Source organism: Nelusetta ayraudi, unplaced genomic scaffold, assembly GCF_046127955.1.
Source record: "Nelusetta ayraudi isolate G7.1 ecotype Tasmania unplaced genomic scaffold, CSIRO-AGI_Nayr_v1 ptg000002l, whole genome shotgun sequence".
NCBI lineage: Eukaryota > Metazoa > Chordata > Actinopteri > Tetraodontiformes > Monacanthidae > Nelusetta > Nelusetta ayraudi.
In genome coordinates, this window is record NW_027466052.1 from 2,592,534 (window position 1) to 2,612,112 (window position 19,579).

The following is a 19,579-nucleotide window of genomic DNA, read 5'->3' on the forward strand; positions in this document are numbered from 1 at the left end:
AAGTTTTGAAGAGTGCAAGTACGTGGGTCATGTATCCCGAACTTCTCGGATCTTCTGCGGTGTGCCGATCAAATCACGAACGTTGCGGCTAAATGCAGGGTGTATTTTTTTTTTTTGTACTTATTTTCTCCCCCTTGTGCAGTAAGTCGAAACTATAATGTCGCACGTTAAGGCGTACGTAGACAAGTTGGGCCGATACTATGAGCGCTACACCGAGTATGTGAGGAGGAACCCCGATGCCACTGCACATCTGGAGAGCACCGTGCGGACGCTGTCTTACCTGATCGCAGGTCAGCGAGACCACCCAATCAAGTGTCACATTTTAGTCGCAGTTAACTTGAGCTAATTTCAACACTTTCGTTTTCACCGTAAACGTGGCGTGCGCTACGTGCCGAGCACTATGACACCCCCAATGACTGACAGCATGTTTTGTTTCTGCAGGAAGGTTTGCAGCTTCCCATGAATTATCTGAACTTGGTGAGTAAAAAAAAAAAGAGTTAATATTGCATAGAAAGAAATTGAAACTGGTGTGAATGTGAAGTAAGTAAAAGTATGGATACTTGCAAAATGCAAAACAACAATCTGGTAAAAGTGCTGATTCAGCTTTTTTTTTCTTCTCAAGTACAAAAGTAAGGTTCTGAAATGTACTTTATCAAAAAAATTTAAATTATTTTTTTTGCAGCGAGTAAAAGTAAAAAAAATTGCCAGAAAAAAAAATACTCAAGTAAAGATGAGAGAAAAATCGACTTAAAAACAGCAACACTTCGTTACTTTGCACCTGTGCTTAATGTAAAGAATTTGTGCTGCCCTGCTGAAACCGACCATGTGCTGTCGCGTCTTTCCCATCAGTGTACTCGGCCTCCAACCTCCTGGTGCTGTTCAACGACAGTATTCTGCGTAAAGGGCTGAGATGTGCCTTTCCTGTGGTGAGCAGAACATCGTCTTCTTGGCACTGTTCACAAAGTAAATAAGGTCGTCTGCACGCTCTTACCAATAACCTTAATCTTCTGCTGGCTCGGCTGACACAAAAAGTGTTTGCTGAAATGCACAGCTCTGGAAAGCAGCCGTTTGTGACGTCACAGGACAAGGACCCTCTGTCCCAGATTAGTGCTCACACCCCCAGCCAGGTGTTGTTACCCAGGGCAATTTATCAGATGGGTAGAAGGAGGTAGGAAGCCACATGCACTCACATTAGGGCTGCAACTAACAATTTTTTGTTGTTGTCGACTAATCTAGCCATTATTTCTTTTTCCATTATTCATCCTTACACCTGTATTATACTGTCGTTCTCTGACAGCAAATGTTTTTAAACAAATATATCAAAATAATGACACGCAAAGCATTTATCTGTGACACAATTGTTATATTTTTCAACGTAAAATATCCTCGGTATATTAATTCACGACTCAGAGATTATATGCAATGTTTCTCACAGTTAAAGAGATTTCTTACAACTTAAATATGGAATTAATATGCCCTTAATAACACTGTTGATACGTGATAAGTGAAAGAGTGTCACGATTCAGTGTAAACGCTAGTATTGGCACGGGCTGTAATTCACTGATTCCTGTCGTAAAGTAGCATTTACCTAAGCAAACTATCGTTCGTTGAGCTAGCTTGTTCCATGATTTTCCAACGTGCGAAAAAACGCTATATGTACTTGCATCATAGGTTGATGATTAATGAACAAAGAAGCGTGTAATTAAAAAAAAATATCTAGAAAATAGCTGTCTTCGGCGTTATTTACTAACTCCTCTTTGCGGTGTGTGACGATACAGCGACTCCGGGGTGTCGCCGTGAAAGGTGTTGGCGTATCGCCTTTAGTGCTACCCTGGAATGCTAGCTGAGCTTCACAGAGTTTGCCCCTAACCTGACATGTTTCGCTGCTTCATTTTCTATGAAATATTCCTAAACTTTAGAAACTTTGCATCAGACTTTTCGAGCCTTTTCAGAGAAGAAGCCCTTCTTCTTCTATGATTTTTGTAGGATGTAAACGATAAATGAGACTGGCTGTCAACCTCAGCGCTCAGTACTGCACTGCCCGAGTGTGATTTTTGTCATTCAGCAATTTACAATTACAATAACACGACGCGTCGATTCTTAAATCTTTGCGTCGATAAATTTATGCTGTTGAAGTGATCGATTACGTCGACTAATCGTTGCAGCCCTAATTCACATGCACTCACGTGGAAGGCCCCCGCAGCCCGGTTTTGTAAATAAAAGGACAGAAAGTGGTTGGATGTCAACGGGCAGAGAGGTCGTGTTGTGATGTGACGCGCTGCACCAGAAGAAATAAGTAGAGCTTCACAAACCAACAAAATCTTTTATCACCTTAAAGCAGCTCTAGGTAACTTTCCGACCTTAAGATTACGATTCCAAACTCAGTGAAGCGATAGATAAACGATTAATAGGATCAATGGTGCCGCCTCGGCATCGAGAGGGGGGTTGTGTTGGCTGTAACTGCACTGCGTAACTTTCAAGCCTCGACCCGACACGCCGGACGAACCACTTAACGGCAACATCACACGTTTATTTAGAGGTGGTTTTACATACTACTATTACAAATGCATAAGATTGTAAAATGACGGAATGGAACCCAATAATTAACCTCGATGAAAGACGAAGTAATAAAAGTGTTGAACGTTTGCTACAACGTTATTGTCGACGTCTGTTTTGCATTTCATATTGGTGTTTTTCCGGAACACATACGAGCGCTCCAGCTAGGCGACTGTTTGTATTTTTCCCACATCAATGAACTAGCGCTGCAGCGTGTTTACTTCGTCACTTCCCCATTTCCACCGAAAGTTACCTAGAGTTGCTTTAAAGTTGACAGTGATTGAGTCCTGTGCGATGTGCTCAGAGGCCTGCCACCTGTGTTCAGTCTCTCTCCCAGCAGAGGCTCCTGAACTGGCTGTCGGTGCTGGAGTACGTGGAGGTTTTCCTGGAGATGGGAGCTGGGAAGCTGTGGGGTGAGGTCGGCCGCTGGCTGGTGATCGCTCTCATCCAGATCTTCAAGTATGTACGCTGTCCGTTTAGCACAGGGGTTCTAATTATAATAATAATGATAATGATAATAGCAAATTTTATTCATAGAGTGCTTTGCATCCAATAATGTGCATTAAAAAAACACATTGTAAGATGAAAAACAGCTAGGTCTAAAAGCACAAGTGAGACTACAATATCAGATATACAATGGTGCTAAGGAACTAAAGGAAATCAAGTTATTGGTACAATTAATATTAACTATCTAGCACGAGGCTCTTCTGAAAAGGTTGGTGTTCAAGCCTTCAAGTTGACCAACTTTACCTTTACTGTACCTTTTGAAAAGTCATACAGAAGTGTTTGGAATAAATACTGTCAGTAGTTTACTAAAGATTTTTTTGTACTTATTTTTAGGGCCATTTTCCGCCTGGTGCTGCTTCTGCGCAACAAGTCTGGCCTTCAGACTTCACCTCCCATCATCCCTCTGGACCGAGGTGTGGAGTTGACTGAAGAAGGTCCATTCTCTTTCCTTTCCTTCATGTTAATTATTGTCTAATTAATGGCTTTTGTTTGTCTTCGGGATACTTTTTTTTTTGCATTTTGGACCCAATTGCTCTGCCTCGCCCACCAGGGGGCAATATTTTCCACTGTTTGGTCCAGGTTGCTCACAGGTGGACCATGTTTCCTTCCTTCTTCCTCAGATGATGTGACCCAGGAGGAGCAAGACGAGCACTGCTTTGTGGGTCAGAGGTCAGGACGGACCATCAGGCCGCTGGGCAGCTGTGAGAGCACCTTAAAAAAAAATCTGAATTCACCTTTAACTTAATGACCGATTGAAGCCGCGTTGAATTTAGTTGTTCTCTCAACACTGACATTTCTTTGACCTCAGTCTCTGTTTTGTCCCCGTGGTGTTCAGCTCCATCAATGGAGTCCCGCTTCTGGGGAGTGACTAATCAGAAGAAGAAGGCAAGGAAGAGGAAGGTGGATAACCTCTGCAGTCCTCCAACTCCTCTGGGCCTTCAGGGGACCATCGCAGAGTCTGTGTACATTGGACGGCCACTAGTACACTGTATCCTTCCTCTGCACTTTGGTAAAAGTTCAAAAAACATCAACCGTTTTAAGGAACTCCTATGCTAACGGTAGAAAACATTTTTTTTTTTTGTAGTACAATACAACAATAAAATGTTAAGTGTGTAATATTTGGAGATTTTCAAGAAGAAACAGCGACATCAAGTGGTGACATTTTAGATTGCAGTGTCTTTCGCGCTCTGTCCCCCTCCTGAGATTGCCAGTGAACTACAGTGGCCTGCGCACCCAAACCTGGATACCTCGTCCACCTTCTTCTTCGTTGGTTTATTTGAGGGTGTGAGCAGTCACCCTAAATGCGAGACGTGCTGTCAGGCCTAGAAATATAGCAGTGCAAGATGGCAGCTAACTGGGATTAAGCTTGCTATATGTATTTTCATATACATATATATGAGAACCGTTCTGTGGGTTGAAAATTACCAACGAAATGACTTTAATTGCACTGTGATTATACACTTTTACGAATGTATTTATGGGTAATATATTAAGCTTTTACCAATATAAGCATCGTAAATCAGGCCAAACTTTACACATTTGACCTTTAGCAAGAATTATAGTCCCCTGTAGGTGGCGCGACAAGCCATTCATACTTCCCACTAGCTGCTAGTGTATGCCTAGAAGTGCTAGTGACTAGCACATCTAGGCATACAGCAGCTTCATACAGCTAAATGGATTTTGACCTTCCATACAAAGCCAATAAATGTGTGTATTCCTGTGGGTATGTGGAGACTATAAGTCCTTAACTGGAGCCGCCCTCAGTGCTCTGCCTCGGACTCTGTGGGAAACAGTCGTGGAAGCCTTGGCTCGTCTCTGGCCTCCTGGATCTTTCAAGGTATGTACATTTCTGTTTGCACTTCCACTTCACAAATCTGGGATGATACACTTTTTGTCTCCTCCAATTTAACTCAAACCCATTTTTTTTCCCACTTCCGAGTCAGTAGTGTCCAAATTCCCATGCGTTGTGAGGAATCATCAGTCTAAGGCGTTTGCTCTTCTTCTGTCCTCAGTTTCGCAGTTCTTCACGAAAAGAAATTTCAAAATGGATGGGAGAAGGCCGAGATGAGGAGGAGAACGTTTCTCCTGCTCTATTACCTCCTGCGTTCACCCTTCTACGACAAATATTCGGAGTGAGTTCATGAGTGGACTTCATGCTGGGATGTACTGCATTGTTTCTTGAATGTGATTTGATGGCAGTGTCTTTGCTCATTTGCAGGACGAAGATTCTCTTCCTGCTCAAACTTTTGGCAGATAACATTCCCGGAATAGGACTTGTAGCACGTGAGTCTTCTTTCACTCATCGTCACCATTTTTTTCGGACCCCAAAATGTTTTCTGCCTTATTCTGAATGGGCTAAATTGAGCTTAGCATTTGTATTCACAATGTGCAATACGTGTGCAAATCCTCTCCTGTCATTTATTTGTAAATTGCACTCTTCTTATTTTACTTTATTCTTGCACTTATTTAATCTATTTCAATAATTCATCTTATTATAATTCTGCCTCAAACTGGTGGCGTTTTCTGTGGCACTCAGGCCCTCTGATGGACTACCTGCCCACCTGGCAGAAGATCTACTTCTACAACTGGGCCTAAACTCTGCGGGACGTGAGCAGAAAACAGACATTTGGTTGGAGTCCAGATACATTGGCTGCGTCACCTCCATCACAGAGGACCAGGCCAGATGGGGGCGGGTGGGGCCTCCAGCAGTCAGAGAAGAAGCACCTTCAAGACACTACAGCGTCTTTTGCCCCACTTGTCTTTTCCTTCAGTTCCTCCCGTTTTCTGTTGTTTAGTGAACCTGTTCTGTCACAGAATGCAAAGGGTAGCTTGTTCAAGAGCCATTGGCAGGACTGAAACCTGTGTGGCCAGGTTGTGGTCATTCTAAAGTCTAAACTTTGTCTTAATCAGGGTTGTTTTTGTTTGTTTTGTTTTTTTTAAAAACAGCCAACCATCACTAGCACGAGAATCCCCACGGGTGAAATGTCGATGATTTCTATGTTGGCGGACCAACTGATGATCTTTCAGAGGTTCAGCTCCTCCTGGGGGCAAAGAGCCGAAAAAATAACTTAACTCTTAAGCTGAAAACTTAACATTCTGCGCAACAGACCTGAAAAATTTGCTTTTTCTTGCAGGAACACAAACTGATTGATTCACTAGTTTGTCTGATGCAACAACAAATAAATATTGAACCTACTGCTGCGTCCCCGATTGTGTCTCACCGTCACCGCGGGACAGCGGAAAGCGATGTTAGCGCACATGCATGCTTGTGTGTGTTGGAGTTGTCAATTGCAAAACCACAAGTGAAGGTTTTCAGTCTTTATTAACGTAGTTAAGATAAGTTCCTTTGTGTAGCCTACAAATAAATAAATGACTTCTCTCTGATCTGGGCCCAGGGTGTTTTTGCGGGGGGGGGGGGGGGGGAGTGTCACAACGCACAGGGACATAAACAGGTGTGACCACACTGGAGGGGGTAAGAAATGATACTTCCTGCTCTACCAGAGGAAATCACAAACTTTCTTTAAATCTACATCAACACTTTGTAAGGTTCCACATGAAGTCTGAGTGTAAAACGAGCAGCTGCGGCTGTCGGATTTGAAATGAGCGTCACGTGATCGAATGGGGGGGGGGGAACAAGAAGAAGAAAAAAAAAAAACACCTCTGGGGTTTGTTACTAGCTGACACGCCGGCAAGGCCAAATGTACGTTTTCTCCCATTGGTCGAGGTGTATTTAAGATGCAAGCAGGCGTCTGCCTGAATAAACTGGTTTGAAGAAAGACGAGGTGACCGGACGCACTGACGGAACTCAGACTGGGAAGTGAAAAATTCTCGAGCAAGGAGGCTTTTTTTTTTTTTCAATGAGCGGAAACTTGTGATTTCCTCCTGCCGCACCAGAGCTCACAGCATGTCAGCCGAGTGTGCGGTTCCTTCCTGCCACGCCTCTCTTATTTGCTGAAGAATTTGAAAATGTTTTCCTCCACTCCGAGTCGATGAGAATAAATGCGAGAGACCATATCATCATAAAACAACAAAAAAAATAGAGCAAGAAGAAACATCAGATAGGAAGAATCAAAAACCCTTTGATTTTTCTGCATAAGGAATAAAATATAGTAAAATTAACTCTGACACTTTGAAAAATACAACCAGTCAGGTTTAGAAAAGACGGCGCCCCCCGGTGGTTTCCTCTTTATGAAAATAAAAGTCGAGAGCCTGGCGATGACGATGAGCGAATACTGTCTCACTCCGGTGAAACCGTCCCATTTCCTCATGCAATCCTTCCTGCTTCCTGTCTCAGGTCGGTGATGCGGCTCTACACAGGTGACAGGTCAGCTCCTCCTGCTGCTCCTCCTCCTCCTCCTGCTGCTGCTGCTGCCTGAGGTCGGCCGACGGCGGTGTCAGTAGGAGCCGTAGCGGTCCTGCGAACACGGAGGCCCAGATGATCAATCTGCTCAGAGCGTCAGGAGGACGACTGCGACTCGGCCGCGGCAGCCGCCGCCTCACCTGGATGGTGTTCATGACTCCGTTGGCGAGGACGGCCATCTTGCCAGCAACGGTCTTCACTCCCTGCTTGAACTGGGCCATGTCCGGGCCAGAGGGGAGCACGCTGTCCAGGCCGGCCGACCTCCCTGCGGGCGACAGACAGGCTGTTTGTAGTGCGAACACAACGGATGAAACAAACTGTATTCACAATGTGCAATAATCCTCTCCTGTTATTCATTTGTACACTGTGCTAGGTGTCACTGCACTTTTCTTATTTTAATACTGCACTTTTCTTATTTTAATACTCTATTTTATTCTTGCACTATTTTTTTTTTATCTATTTCAAATAAAATAACTTTTTTTTAAACTAATTATATTTTAACATTCTTAAATCACCAAGCAGGAGTAGCACCTCAAATTTTGTTGTAGGCTCTCTTACAATGACAATAATGGCTTTTGATTCTGGCGCACAGACAGACAGACAGACAGACAGACAGACAGACAGACAGAGCTAATGCACCTCTGTTCTTCTGATGTGATGACACCAGTGCCACGTTTATCTGCGTTTTTTGCACCTTTTTAAAAAGATTTTGTCAAGCACCTCGTGTTGCATTTTTAATGTATGAAAGGTGCTGTATAAATTGAGTTTGATTTGATTTGACTTTAGCTGCTGCAAGGGTCAAAAAGTCCTTGACGAAGGACCGACGAAGGACCGACGAAGGGCCGAAACCTGATGGATTTGTTTCACAGGTCAGACGAGGAAAGAATAGAAACAAAGATTTAGAAAAGTTGCGCGAACTCTGAACTTTGGCCAAACTGGTTGGCAAACCACCACGTAGCTCTGAAGTCTCACCTTTAAGGTCATTGGGGTCACCAAACAGGTCGGCTGAGCTGATGGAGGTGCTGCTGGACATGTTCTCCAGTCTCGTCTTGGCTTCATACTGGCAAGAGGAGGGAAATGGGGTCAGCGTGTGGCCAGAGACGCAGCATCGACTGTGTGGATGCGCGTTGAAGCACCTCTGTGCTGCTCTCCCGGCCGAAGAACATGTCGGAGGAAATGGCCTTTGCGTTGGCAAACTTCTGCCGGGCCTCGCTGGACTCGGACACGGCGGCGGCCACCTCCGCTTTTCTTCTGCTGGGGAGTCTGGGACGGAAAGACGGGAGACGGATTCCTCGTCTGAACATCCTGTAAAGCGTCCTGAACAAACCCGGAGCGGTGGCGGCGCGGCGCCGTTACCTCTCTCCGATCGGCTGAATGCTGGAGATGGTGACCTCCTCCTTTGGCTCCTCCTTCTCCAGAGCCCAGGAGGAGGTGAAAGAGGCGGTCCCTCCCTCCGTGTCCCACCTGGACCCGAATCCGTCTCCCACTGTGAACGGGTTGTCCTTGTATCTGCAAACGGACGCGTGTTAACCTCGACCAATGGAACGGGGACCGGGCGACGGCCTGAGCCGCGGGGAGGAGGCGTACTCACTTCGGGGGTCCGGAGGTGAAGCCCGGCTCGTCGAACAGGTCCAGCTTGGAGCGGGTGGAGGACTTGGCCCCCACGGGAGTTTCCTGCTCGATCATCTGCATCTCTGACATGACGGAGTGGGACACGGCGCTGCAACAGGACGCATACGTTAGTGCCAGGAAGCACACACACACACGCACACACTCGTGCTGAGGCTTCACCTCCTGTTGCCGAAGCCCATCCCCAGCCGCTCAGCCTGCTCCCTCCGGCTGCCCTCCATGCTCTTCATCTTCTTCTCCTCCATCTTCCTGTCAATCTCCAGCTCCTTGTAAGCCAAACGCATCGATGCCACACTGGAGGGAAACAAACCAACAACCACGAGCTCCGTCAGGGGAAACTTCCTAAAAATTCCTTCATCCCCAATGCCATTGGAGCACTGAATACCACCGAGTGTCTCGTTGATGCGTTTTCAATGTAATTTTCAATGTGATGTAATTGAATTGAATTGTCCTGCTTTTTGCCTTGAAGGTGTTTGTGTGTAAGCTGCTGTTGCTGCCGTCCTGCTTGTTGTTTTAATATTTGACAAGAAATGAACTAACTAACCAATTAACTACCGTATCTTCCGGACTTTAAGTCACACTTTTTTTCGTAGTTTGGCTGGTCAGTTTTTCGGCTGATGCGACTTAAAACTCCGTGGCGACTTATAGTCCGAAAAATACGGCAATTTTGACTCTGTGTGTTAAGTTCCCAGGGATTGTAATATCTCAAAGGATGTGAAATTTGTCCTCCGCATTTGACCCATCATTCCGTGATTGAGCGGTGGACAGCAGCGGTACTGCGCCCTGGAATCACTTGGTGATCTCAAGCCTCCAATTCCAACCCTGAATACTGAGTGCCAAGCTGGGAGGCAGTGGCCATTTTTACTGTCTTTGGTACGACCTGGCTGAGGATCGAACCCACAACCTACCAGTCTCAGGGTGGACACTCAACTACCACTAGACTGCTCTGTGTGTGTGTGTGTGTGTGTGTGTGTGTGTGTGTGTGTGTGTGTGTGTGTGTGTGTGTGTGTGTGTGTTCCTCACATGGACTCTTCGGCCTGCTTCTTGGCCTCGGCCACCTGCTCCTCTCTCAGTTTCTCGGCCACCTGCGCCTGCTTTTCCACCTCGGAGAAACTCTTGCTGCTCACTTTCTGGGCGCCGAGGCCTTTCTTGGCGCCGAGCTGCGTCGAAGAGGTCAAACAAGAGTCAGACACACGCACACAGGAAGAGGGGGTGTTCGCATCCAAACTACTGGTAGGGGGATAATAATAATAATTAAAAAAAAAAACACCAAACACAAAAGGCTAAGCTAAGCGCATCGTCACAGATACAAGCTGCTTGGTGCATACTGGTGAACAGGAACAATAGCGCCATCTAGCTCCAAGCACAAGTTGTTGTTTTTTTAATTCAAGAGTTTATTATTTAAGAGGCAGACTTTTAATTTTTTTTAAATAATAATAAATTAAAAAAAAACCCAGTAACGTGGAATTACGTAAAAAGTTTCACGTTTTAACGTGATCACTTTCAAGTTACTTCATGATAACAAATCGAAACTAGTGCCTTGATTATGCCTTGTTCTATTTAGTTTTGATAGGTGATAGTGAGCCCCTCTCTCTCTCTTTTTTTTTTCTTCCCAGTATGGCAGCAGTATGCATCCTTAAAGAAGTCCACAATTTGACTCACCCCTTTCTTGGCAGTCATTGGCTTCTTTTTCCCAATGATGGATGGCTTTATATCTGGAAGAGCAGGTTGAAACAAACGTGGTCAGGAGGAGATTGTGTCTAATTCTGGAGCTCGGCCACCCAGACACTTGGCATCAACCACAGAGGACCCGCTGGGGGAGTGAAGCACAGCTCTGCCTGACTGCTGGTTCCCCAATCGGCCTCGGGCCAGTTCAGCCTGTCAAACTGTCCTGAAGAATCAGCAGCTTTGACCACATACAAATATCTCTCTCACACACACACACACACACACACACACACACACACACACACACACACACACACACACACACACACACACACACACACACACACACACACACACACACACACACACACACACACACACCGTCTTCTGCAAATGCAAACTGATGCTACAGGTGGAAAAAGCAGCAACAGGTGTGAGTAGCTGCGTTTCCATTCTCTGCGTTTCAATTCTCGCTGGACGCAATTCCTGAAAAATCTAACCCCGCAAGATTTCCAAGAATCACAATTGCTTTTGTTTGCTGTCAAAAACGGTTGTTAGATTTTTCTCTTTGATTTACTTGGAAAAAATATTCCGTCTCCTGCTCCGTCCAAACGTATCGCGCCATTATCAATTGACGTGATCTGGTCACGTGACCGCTGACGCGTAAAAGCAAAGAAAGTGAGAGTTTTTTTTTCTCTCGCAGTTTAGGTGTTTCAATTACCAAGTTTTTATTGCGATAATTAGGTTTTACGTGATCCCAGGGGCAATGGAAACGCAGCTTGTGACGTCAGTGGGGACGAAGGCCATTGTGTGTTGACTGACACGAATTGCCTGTAATGCGTGTTAATTAAAGGGCTTTCAGTGGCGTGCTTGAAAAGGAACTTCTGCTGACGTGTTCAGCGTCAGGCAACATCATGGTCCCGAGGGCAAAACTTCTCAAAGCTCAACCAACAAAAACAAAACAACACAGCGACACAACAGGCGTGTGCAACATGACAGCAGACTGGCTCGGTGCCGCAGGGAGGCTGGTTAGGCAGCAGCCACGGGCTGTTTGTTCTGCGTGGAGCAGCAGCAGAGCGGTGCGAGAAAGAGAGACACACAAAGACGTAAACACTCTCATCACCTGGGCGGCTCCGTCCTTCCTGTGACGACAAACGCATGGCGTTCTCTGCACAACAGGACAAACCGGTCACCACAGGCAGCGCTCGGGGAGGAGACTTCACCATATATGCAAGGCTAGGCTAGGTAGGCAAGGCTAGCCTAGGCTATCCTAGATTAAGAAGCACACTGCTCCTTGAAAATACATAAAATAATTCTGCCATAAGAGGGAAGTACATTTCCTATACTAAACTATGCTATTCTTTACTTTATAATGTAAAAAGTTTGCAGGTAATTTAAAAGTCCTCTGCATACGGAAGCGCATTGCATTCACTGAATACATTTTTTTTTTTTTAGGCACCTTATCTCGTACTTACGAGAAAAGATCTCCTAATTATGAGATAAAATAAAGAAACAGTAAACGTCTGTAAATCCTTTCTAGTCAGTGGGCAATGATGGCGCAATTGCAGCTAATCTGCTGTTACTACCTACTCGGTTTGAGACACGAGGAAATACTAGCATTTCTTCAAACTGGGGATGGCATCAATATTAGTATGTCAACGCTGCACAGGTACGGACGCGCATTGCGACATCCCTATCTCATAATTACGAGATAAGGATCTCTAGGCACCTTATCTCGTAACTACAAGATAAGATGCCTAGAGAGGAAAATCAATTTTAAGATTTTCCTTTTTTTTTTTTAACATCGACTTGTCTAATAAATCCGATTTCATTTTAAAATCGATTAATCGCACGTCCCGAGTTTTTAGCAATTCTCACGTTTCAAAAACATGGACAGAAGAACCAATAACAAAGGGTAACTTTTTGACACACTGCCATGGCACAACAAAAGTAGATATGAGTTTGAAGTGCTCAGGCTAGGCCGAATACGGTAACAGCTCCTCAAGCAGTGGGCCCGGCCCTTTATCTGGGTAAGGCCACCAACCTTGTGTGAAGCAAGCGTTTACATCGACTTTTTTTTTTTTTAACAAATGGAATGAGTGATGAATGAATGAATCAGACTGAATCAATCAAAACTTTGGGGTCAGTTTGACCCAAACGGTGCACACACGTTACAAAGCCGAGACAGCAGAACCCCAACGGTTCCGTTTTTTCCCCACCAACCGTAAATCCATTTTTCTTCAACGGTCAGCCTCTATTTATATTTGTCCACGCTGTCGTCGTCCATTTATTGAGATCTGCCCTCTAATTGAGTACAGGCCTCCGTCATAACACTGCTTCCACTGCAAGAATACCAGACACGGTTTTGGTTATTGCATCGCTGCCTTCTGCCGAGGACCGGATGGCTTTGTGTTGATCAAGCTGTCAAACACAACTAAGCAGCACATCGCTGCAAGTCTCACCTCTAATCTGACCTCAAACTCATCCCATACAAAAATCAAGAGTTCACCAAAGGCACACAGTGGGAACTGGTGGAAGCCTCCACGGCTCAAGGCCGGCTTAGCGGCCTCCAGTTGAATCGGACGGTGTGAAGAATCACGCAGGTGGGAATCAGGCCCCAGGAAAACAAACTACCCAGTGCATGTTATGTGGCTCCAGCGAACTGGTGAAGGACTTACCGATGGAGGCTTTGGGCGACGCGCTCAGGCCATCGATGCTGGGTCCATCCTCCGGTTCTGGAGAGGAGAGCATGAAAAAACAGTTTGGACCCAAATGGAACTCTGGCAGAGGTTTGATTGTGGGCCTCTGGAACTTCAGCCTGGAGCAGCTCGGCTGCTTCGTTCCAGGCGTGACCTTTTACTGAAGGCCAGAAACGAAGCAACTTGTGCAGGCTCGAGGGGTTCTTCCAGTGTGAGGATGCAGCGACCTGTTGACACTGAGCTCATTTAGCAGAAACCAGCAAAAGCAGCAACATCTTTGTGTCCAGCCAGAAAGAACGGAAGGAATCAGAGCGCCACCATGAGGAAGATGGTAGTGGTTTTCAATTAATTGGTGGAAAGTAAAAACTCCAGCCCACTTTCTATCATGTGTAGTAAATAAATTATTGAAACTACTCAACTGAATTTTGCGTTCTGCAACATAAATGCCCAACATTTTCTGTATATATCTTCCTTTTTTTTTTTTTAATTCCCTTTAAAAAACAAAAACAAAAACAAAAGGGATTGCCCAATCAAAACAGCACCGCGACCCACTGTTATATATTCAGATTATGTGACCTGGTCCAACGGCTCAGTCGCTGCTTTCAGAATGTCATAATCGCGTGCAGATGAAGAAGACGACAGCTGCGGCACAGGGAATTTTAATTAGTGTGTGTCGGGCGGCAGAACCGGATCTCTCACTGATGAGTCCGGTTAATTTTCTCTAAACTGAAGAAGTGGCAGCGTCACAGCACAAACACAATCAACCCGACAGACATCTGAACGGCAGACGACAGGGAGCAACACCGAGCGTCTGCAAAAAACGCAGCAGTTCTCACATCAGCGCCGCCACTTCAAAGCTACCAAGACTTTCAACTCATACCGGCTCTCAGAGCAACACCATCAATCAACATTATTGTTTAAAATACTCTTTAAAAAAAAAAAAAAACATTTAAAGAGCTGTGATGACCAGAGGGTGACGTCTTTGAGCAATGTGAGCAGCCAACTGAGGCAGCAGCGAAGCTGGGAAGCTGCTGCACAGCAGCTCCAGTGAGGGTCTGTCCGCTCAACTCACGGTTGTCATCCGGGCCTTTAGCCGCCGCGTCCTGCAGCTGCGGAGTGATGGCGGCGCCGTTGTGCTGCAGCTCTGACGGTGGCGCCATGCTCCATTCGTTGGCGGGCTAAAGAGATGGCGAGAAAAATCGGATCATCAGAGGACCGACCACGCATGTGTGACACCATTTATGAATCCTACATCATTTGGAGCTCGAGCAGCACTATTTTAAATTTTGTTAAGATATTTTTTCGAAACTCTGGACTTCTTATGTACTTTTTATGTCATTATTTCATGCAAATTGCATTATTATTTAATGCAAAAGTCACCATTACTTCTTTAACTTTGCCGGACACCTGCCTTGGTTCGTTTTCCTTCCAAACATGAGGAGAGTCTGACCAGGTACGAGCGTTAGCAACAAGCTAAAACCAAGTGTTTCATTACAGTTTTACATCAGGAGCCAATAAACAGAGGGCTACATTTCTGTTTTCTTGGAGATCCAAACTGTTCAATCAAGCAATGCTGCTGCACCGGAGTCAAGGAGGAAACTAAGAGTTATAATGAGCATAATTGGGGTTGTTTTGCAATACAGGTTACGAGGCGAACCGCCTACCTGTGTGTGCTCGGCAAAGAAGTCCGTTTCTTTCTTCTCTGCAGCTGCAGGAGTTCCTCCGGTGGAGGAGTCGACATGGAGCTGCACGAGGAGACAACAGTTTTAATCACCATCAACGGCTGCCAAGTTCACCGCGAAGTGTGATCGAGCGTCGTCCTGCTGGACTCTGAGCTGAGGCTGCTGATAATCACTGCACATTACTCTCTGTTATCTAACACTTTACAGACCCACTGTTTTCGACTGTGGGTTAAAGGGAAATTTATTTAAAATAACTCCTGTGGCCATGAAACTGAAATCTCTTCACATTAACACCGAGTGGGTTGACTTTTATGTTGTGCTGACGGAAATTCAAACCACTTTAGAGTTGGGATGCAGACAGGAGTTCTTGACTTGTTTCGTAATCAGTTCATCTAAACGGACCTGATCAGAAGGTTGACAGTGTCGGCTACAACTGCAGCATTCCTCAGACTGTCACGTAGTTTAACCCACTACATTTTATACAAAGAAGACCAAATGAAACCTGATTAATAAAACAGGGAAAAATGATAAAAGTTTACACTTTTTTTTTTTTTTTGTTCTTATCTTTTATTTTTGTCAGTGAAGCCACATACACTCTGCATGGACACCTACAGCTACTGCTGCTGCTGCTGATGATTCACCCACCGGTCTGTTCCACTTGGTGTATACTCACATCGGTGCCATACTTGGCCAGCGCAGCGTTCGCCTGCTGGCGGATCTTCTCTCTGTACATCTGGGCCGCGCGGCTGTTGTACTTGGCGTTGGTGTCGTTAGTGGAGCAGCCATGCTGGCGGAAGAAGGCCGTCTTCAGGGCAGAGGGAGACGCAACGTTATTGATTCACGCGACAGCGTCCCCACAGTCGGAGAAAGAGCGTGTTTACTGACGTTTACAGGCTAAACTTTATTATCATCATTATCATTATTATTATTATTGTTGTTAGTTTTTGGGCGTTGAGGTCAATTCTGACTTACGGCATTGGCGTTGCCTCCGATCTGCATACATCTGAGCTGAAACCAGTTCCAGTTGGAGTCCAACTCAGTGGATCTGCGGGACGGCGATGGCATCAAGTCACAAATATTATTGTCATCAAAAGGTCCCGGAATAACAATTGACAAATAAAATTAAAACTCAAAGAAATTCACCAGAGCTGACAGCCACCAAGCGCTTTGCAGATTTAAGTCTTGGGTGACTTATCGATTTAACACACAAATAATACTAGCTAAAACAATTTATTATTAGAACTCAAATGGCATCATTTAAATAAAGTCGATGAAAAGTTTGATGAGCAGATCCCCCCCCCACACACACACACAAAGTTCCTGCGCCGTGCCCACTGACTGAGCGGTGGCAGGCAGCGTACCGGATGAAGCTGAGATGCACTCCCAGTGAGCGGTGGATGCCCGAGCAGTCGATGCACAGGAACACGCCGTAGGAGATGCTGGCCCAGCTGGGATTCTTGGCGGCACAGTCGAAGCACACCTGCCCAAAACCAAAGCAAACACCTGATGAGCTGAGCTGGGAGGCCAAGGCAAGGCAGAGAAATAAACAACGAGACCGTGTGGGGAAACACGTGTGGTGGCTGATGATGAACCGGGCACCCAAACCGAACTGATTTTATTGATGAGCAACATGTAAGGAGTGCAAAGCTTCAAGCGCCCTGACTCTATCCAACGCGACCGTGAGTCTCCCTCGCCAACACTAAGTGTGTGTCTACTTCACCTGCTTCACCTTTTTGTTTCTGCAGAAACACATTTCAGAAATAACGGCATGAAAATACTCTAACTTTTCACATTCTGCCGAGGCTGCCACAACTTCCCGCTGGATTTGTAGACAAGACAGAAAACAAGTAGACATGATTCCCTTTCTGACAGTTGATTCATTTATTTGTAAAAGAACAAATCCAAAACAATTGCCAGGTTTACACTCGTAAACTGGTGACTCTGACCAACGTCATCATGTGGCTGTGTCTGAGGACGTTGTATCGTGTTTGAACCACATATGCAAAAATATTGTGGTAATATGAATCAATATCCAAATGTCTGTTTCCAAGTTACAACAGAGCACTTTGGGTTAGAATAAAATTTGTAAAATAAGATAAAAAAAAAAAACGACAACTCAATCAGATTGGGGTTGACAGATTAAAAGGAAAAAGTCATTAAACAACAAGAAAGCGGATGTGTTGCGTCAGACTGGGATTTTAACTCGAATACATGGAGTAATCAGACAGTAATCATAAAAACCGCCCGACTAAAATGACACACACGTTTACTAGTAAACAAAACGCAACCCCCCCAAACAGCTACAAACAATAATGCAACCATCCAACGTAAGGTTTCACCCAACTCCTCGAAGAGGAAATGTCATTATTAGACACACCCGCGATTGACTTTTATGTGGTATTCGACTAACCAGATGTCGTTCCTGGGTAGAGCAGCAGAACTGCCACATATACACTTAAGTACTGTACGTCCGACGCTGCTAGCATCAGCGACGTGTTTCAATACATGAGAACGTCTCAACTTCAACGTCTCCAATGACTCCAGTGAACGGGGTGTCATTTCTTTGAATTGTTTTTTTTTTTTTTTTTAAAGACAGTTTACAAACATGTTATCACTTGGCGTTCACAATGTAAAAGGGCACTGTGCGTGTCTTCATCGGTACATGGGAATCGCATACGTGGCCTTTATGTTCAGCTGGCTCACCGGTGAGCTAGCAGACTTTTAGCCCCGCATGCTAACAGCTAGCAGGCGGCAGGCCCGGCCGGAGAAGGGACTCGTCGGGGAAAACCACTAACCGGCGCGACGTCTCCGGTAGAAGGGTGACCAACGTGCCCGTAACATTAGCTACATTGACGGGAATACAGACTCATAACCACATGTAGTCGTCCCCTTACCTTGTTTGTCGGCAAAGATCGTAATCTTTTGAAAATGGTCAGGATTTCAGTCTTATTTGGTTCCGTAGCCATCTTGCCGCTATGGCACTCTCCACGGAATGACGTCACTACGGATACGCGTTTCTCCCAAACCGAAAAAGCGCAAAGAATCGCTGACCTTGTCCTTTCCCCGATTCACTTTAATGAGCCTACAGAAAAAGTGTTTTGTTTTGTAGTTTACAAATTATCTAGGTCCCACTCGGCATAAAAACATGTGCTTACACAACAGACCACCTTTATAACGGCTCATTTCAGTGGCTCAACACATCAACATTAAGCCATTTAAAGGATTAAAGATTAGTTCAATATCCAGTTGGTTTTGATGGAGAGGCTCCGCTTTGAGTTCTCCTCTTTCAAACGTCTTTGCACTACTTATGTTATTTTCAATCCCACTGTGTATTTACATCTTACAAGCAACAAACCATTTGACAACATGGCATTTTTGGATTTTATTTTTTTTATTTTTTTTTACCATGTTTAATATTTAGCAAGAGTTAGTTGTACGATAGTCTTAAATTATGTTTAATGGCAATGTAATGTACATTCTGTTGCTCCTCAGCTAATGCTATCTTTCTGTCTGTCAAGCCGGGCTAAATGCAGAAGGTTGCATCAGGAAGGAATCAGATGCATGTATGTACATGATGTATGAAGTGATGCAGATTTTCTCCACAACAGAGATTGGAGCAGACGTCAAAGAGACACTGAGAGGATTGAGTCGAGAGTACAAGAGAGTACAAAACATAACAGGAGATCACACGACCTCCAGTGACCTCGGTACACGACTGGAAATTAGTCCAGGTTGCATCTTGTGGTATATGGAAGAATGTTCTGTATGAATGTGAACTTTAATTGTCACGTTCCAACCCTTCAAAAGTCCTGAGCAAGGATAGCTGAATCACTCCAGAGCAGTCAGAGTTGCCAGTGACGCATTTCTATTTCTCAGCCAGTTTGTCTATTTTGTATCACGTGGACTGAGCCTTCCTGGTCGCAGTGAAGGAACTGCAGTCATCTAGTCTAGTAGAAACAGCCATGAATTTTTATTTTTTTTTGCAACTTGAAAAGACTTCAATACTTTCAATTTGGATGTTTTGCATTATTTCTTAAAAACAAAAAAGCTGTCCTGAAGATAATATAGGAGTAAAATGACAGATTTAATTCAAATAAAATAAAAGTCTGTGAAATGCATTCTGTGTAAGCAAGAACTGGATGTCTTGCCTTAACTTTTCACATTTATTGCACCTTGCTGTGTGTATATCCCTAATCTGTGTTCAACTGGTTTTAACCTAGGGGTTATGAATTTGTTGCGTGTGTTTTGTATAATGGTTTGCATCTTCATTTTGTTTGGCCTTGCTTTCGGGAGGTCCTCCCGACAAGCCCATCAAGGGTTTTTTTTGGACTTCCGAGCAAGTCTGCTTTGTATAATTTTGGTTTTGTTTTGTTCTGTTTTTCTTACTTATTTTTTATTGTATAATTCTTGACTATGTGCTAAATAAATAAAAGAAAGAAAGAAAGGAAAAGAATCTGGTCTTTCCTGTTGGGCACAAA

The 19,579-nt window shown here is 44.8% G+C and overlaps 2 protein-coding genes across 2 annotated transcripts; one reads left to right on the forward strand and one right to left on the reverse strand.

Annotated features, from left to right (window-relative positions):
- Window positions 1-6,684, forward strand: pex16 (peroxisomal biogenesis factor 16). The gene is made up of 11 exons (XM_076012303.1): window positions 1-290; window positions 442-477; window positions 850-926; window positions 2,882-3,015; window positions 3,397-3,497; window positions 3,684-3,764; window positions 3,899-4,051; window positions 4,828-4,900; window positions 5,076-5,195; window positions 5,282-5,346; window positions 5,600-6,684. Exons 1-11 carry the CDS (start codon window positions 158-160, stop codon window positions 5,656-5,658), a joined length of 1,032 nt encoding a protein of 343 aa, XP_075868418.1. The 5' UTR covers window positions 1-157; the 3' UTR covers window positions 5,659-6,684.
- On the reverse strand, window positions 5,794-18,150 carry arfgap2 (ADP-ribosylation factor GTPase activating protein 2). The gene is made up of 16 exons (XM_076051552.1): window positions 17,996-18,150; window positions 16,463-16,581; window positions 16,074-16,146; window positions 15,775-15,906; window positions 15,084-15,164; window positions 14,492-14,597; window positions 13,399-13,455; window positions 10,715-10,767; window positions 10,076-10,212; window positions 9,215-9,346; window positions 9,015-9,143; window positions 8,780-8,932; window positions 8,560-8,686; window positions 8,396-8,483; window positions 7,564-7,688; window positions 5,794-7,478 (listed from the first exon to the last, which is right to left on the reverse strand). The coding sequence occupies exons 1-16, from the start codon at window positions 18,065-18,067 to the stop codon at window positions 7,458-7,460; spliced, it is 1,605 nt and encodes a 534-aa protein (XP_075907667.1). The 5' UTR covers window positions 18,068-18,150; the 3' UTR covers window positions 5,794-7,457.
- Window positions 18,151-19,579: the final 1,429 nt, after the last annotated feature.

What these genes read in the sequence shown, in the direction of transcription:
- pex16 (XM_076012303.1), top strand. Translation starts at nt 158, where the DNA reads ATGTCGCACGTTAAGGCGTACGTAGACAAGTTGGGCCGATACTATGAG. An exon ending in CCATGAATTATCTGAACTTG is followed by an intron (nt 478 to 849) that starts GTGAGTAAAAAA and finishes CTTTCCCATCAG; the next exon opens with TGTACTCGGCCTCCAACCTC. An exon ending in GGCCTCCTGGATCTTTCAAG is followed by an intron (nt 4,901 to 5,075) that starts GTATGTACATTT and finishes TTCTGTCCTCAG; the next exon opens with TTTCGCAGTTCTTCACGAAA.
- arfgap2 (XM_076051552.1), bottom strand. Translation starts at nt 18,067, where the DNA reads ATGGCTACGGAACCAAATAAGACTGAAATCCTGACCATTTTCAAAAGA. An exon ending in TCTTTGCCGAGCACACACAG is followed by an intron (nt 14,598 to 15,083) that starts GTAGGCGGTTCG and finishes CCATCTCTTTAG; the next exon opens with CCCGCCAACGAATGGAGCAT. An exon ending in CAATGACTGCCAAGAAAGGG is followed by an intron (nt 10,213 to 10,714) that starts GTGAGTCAAATT and finishes TCTTCGACGCAG; the next exon opens with CTCGGCGCCAAGAAAGGCCT.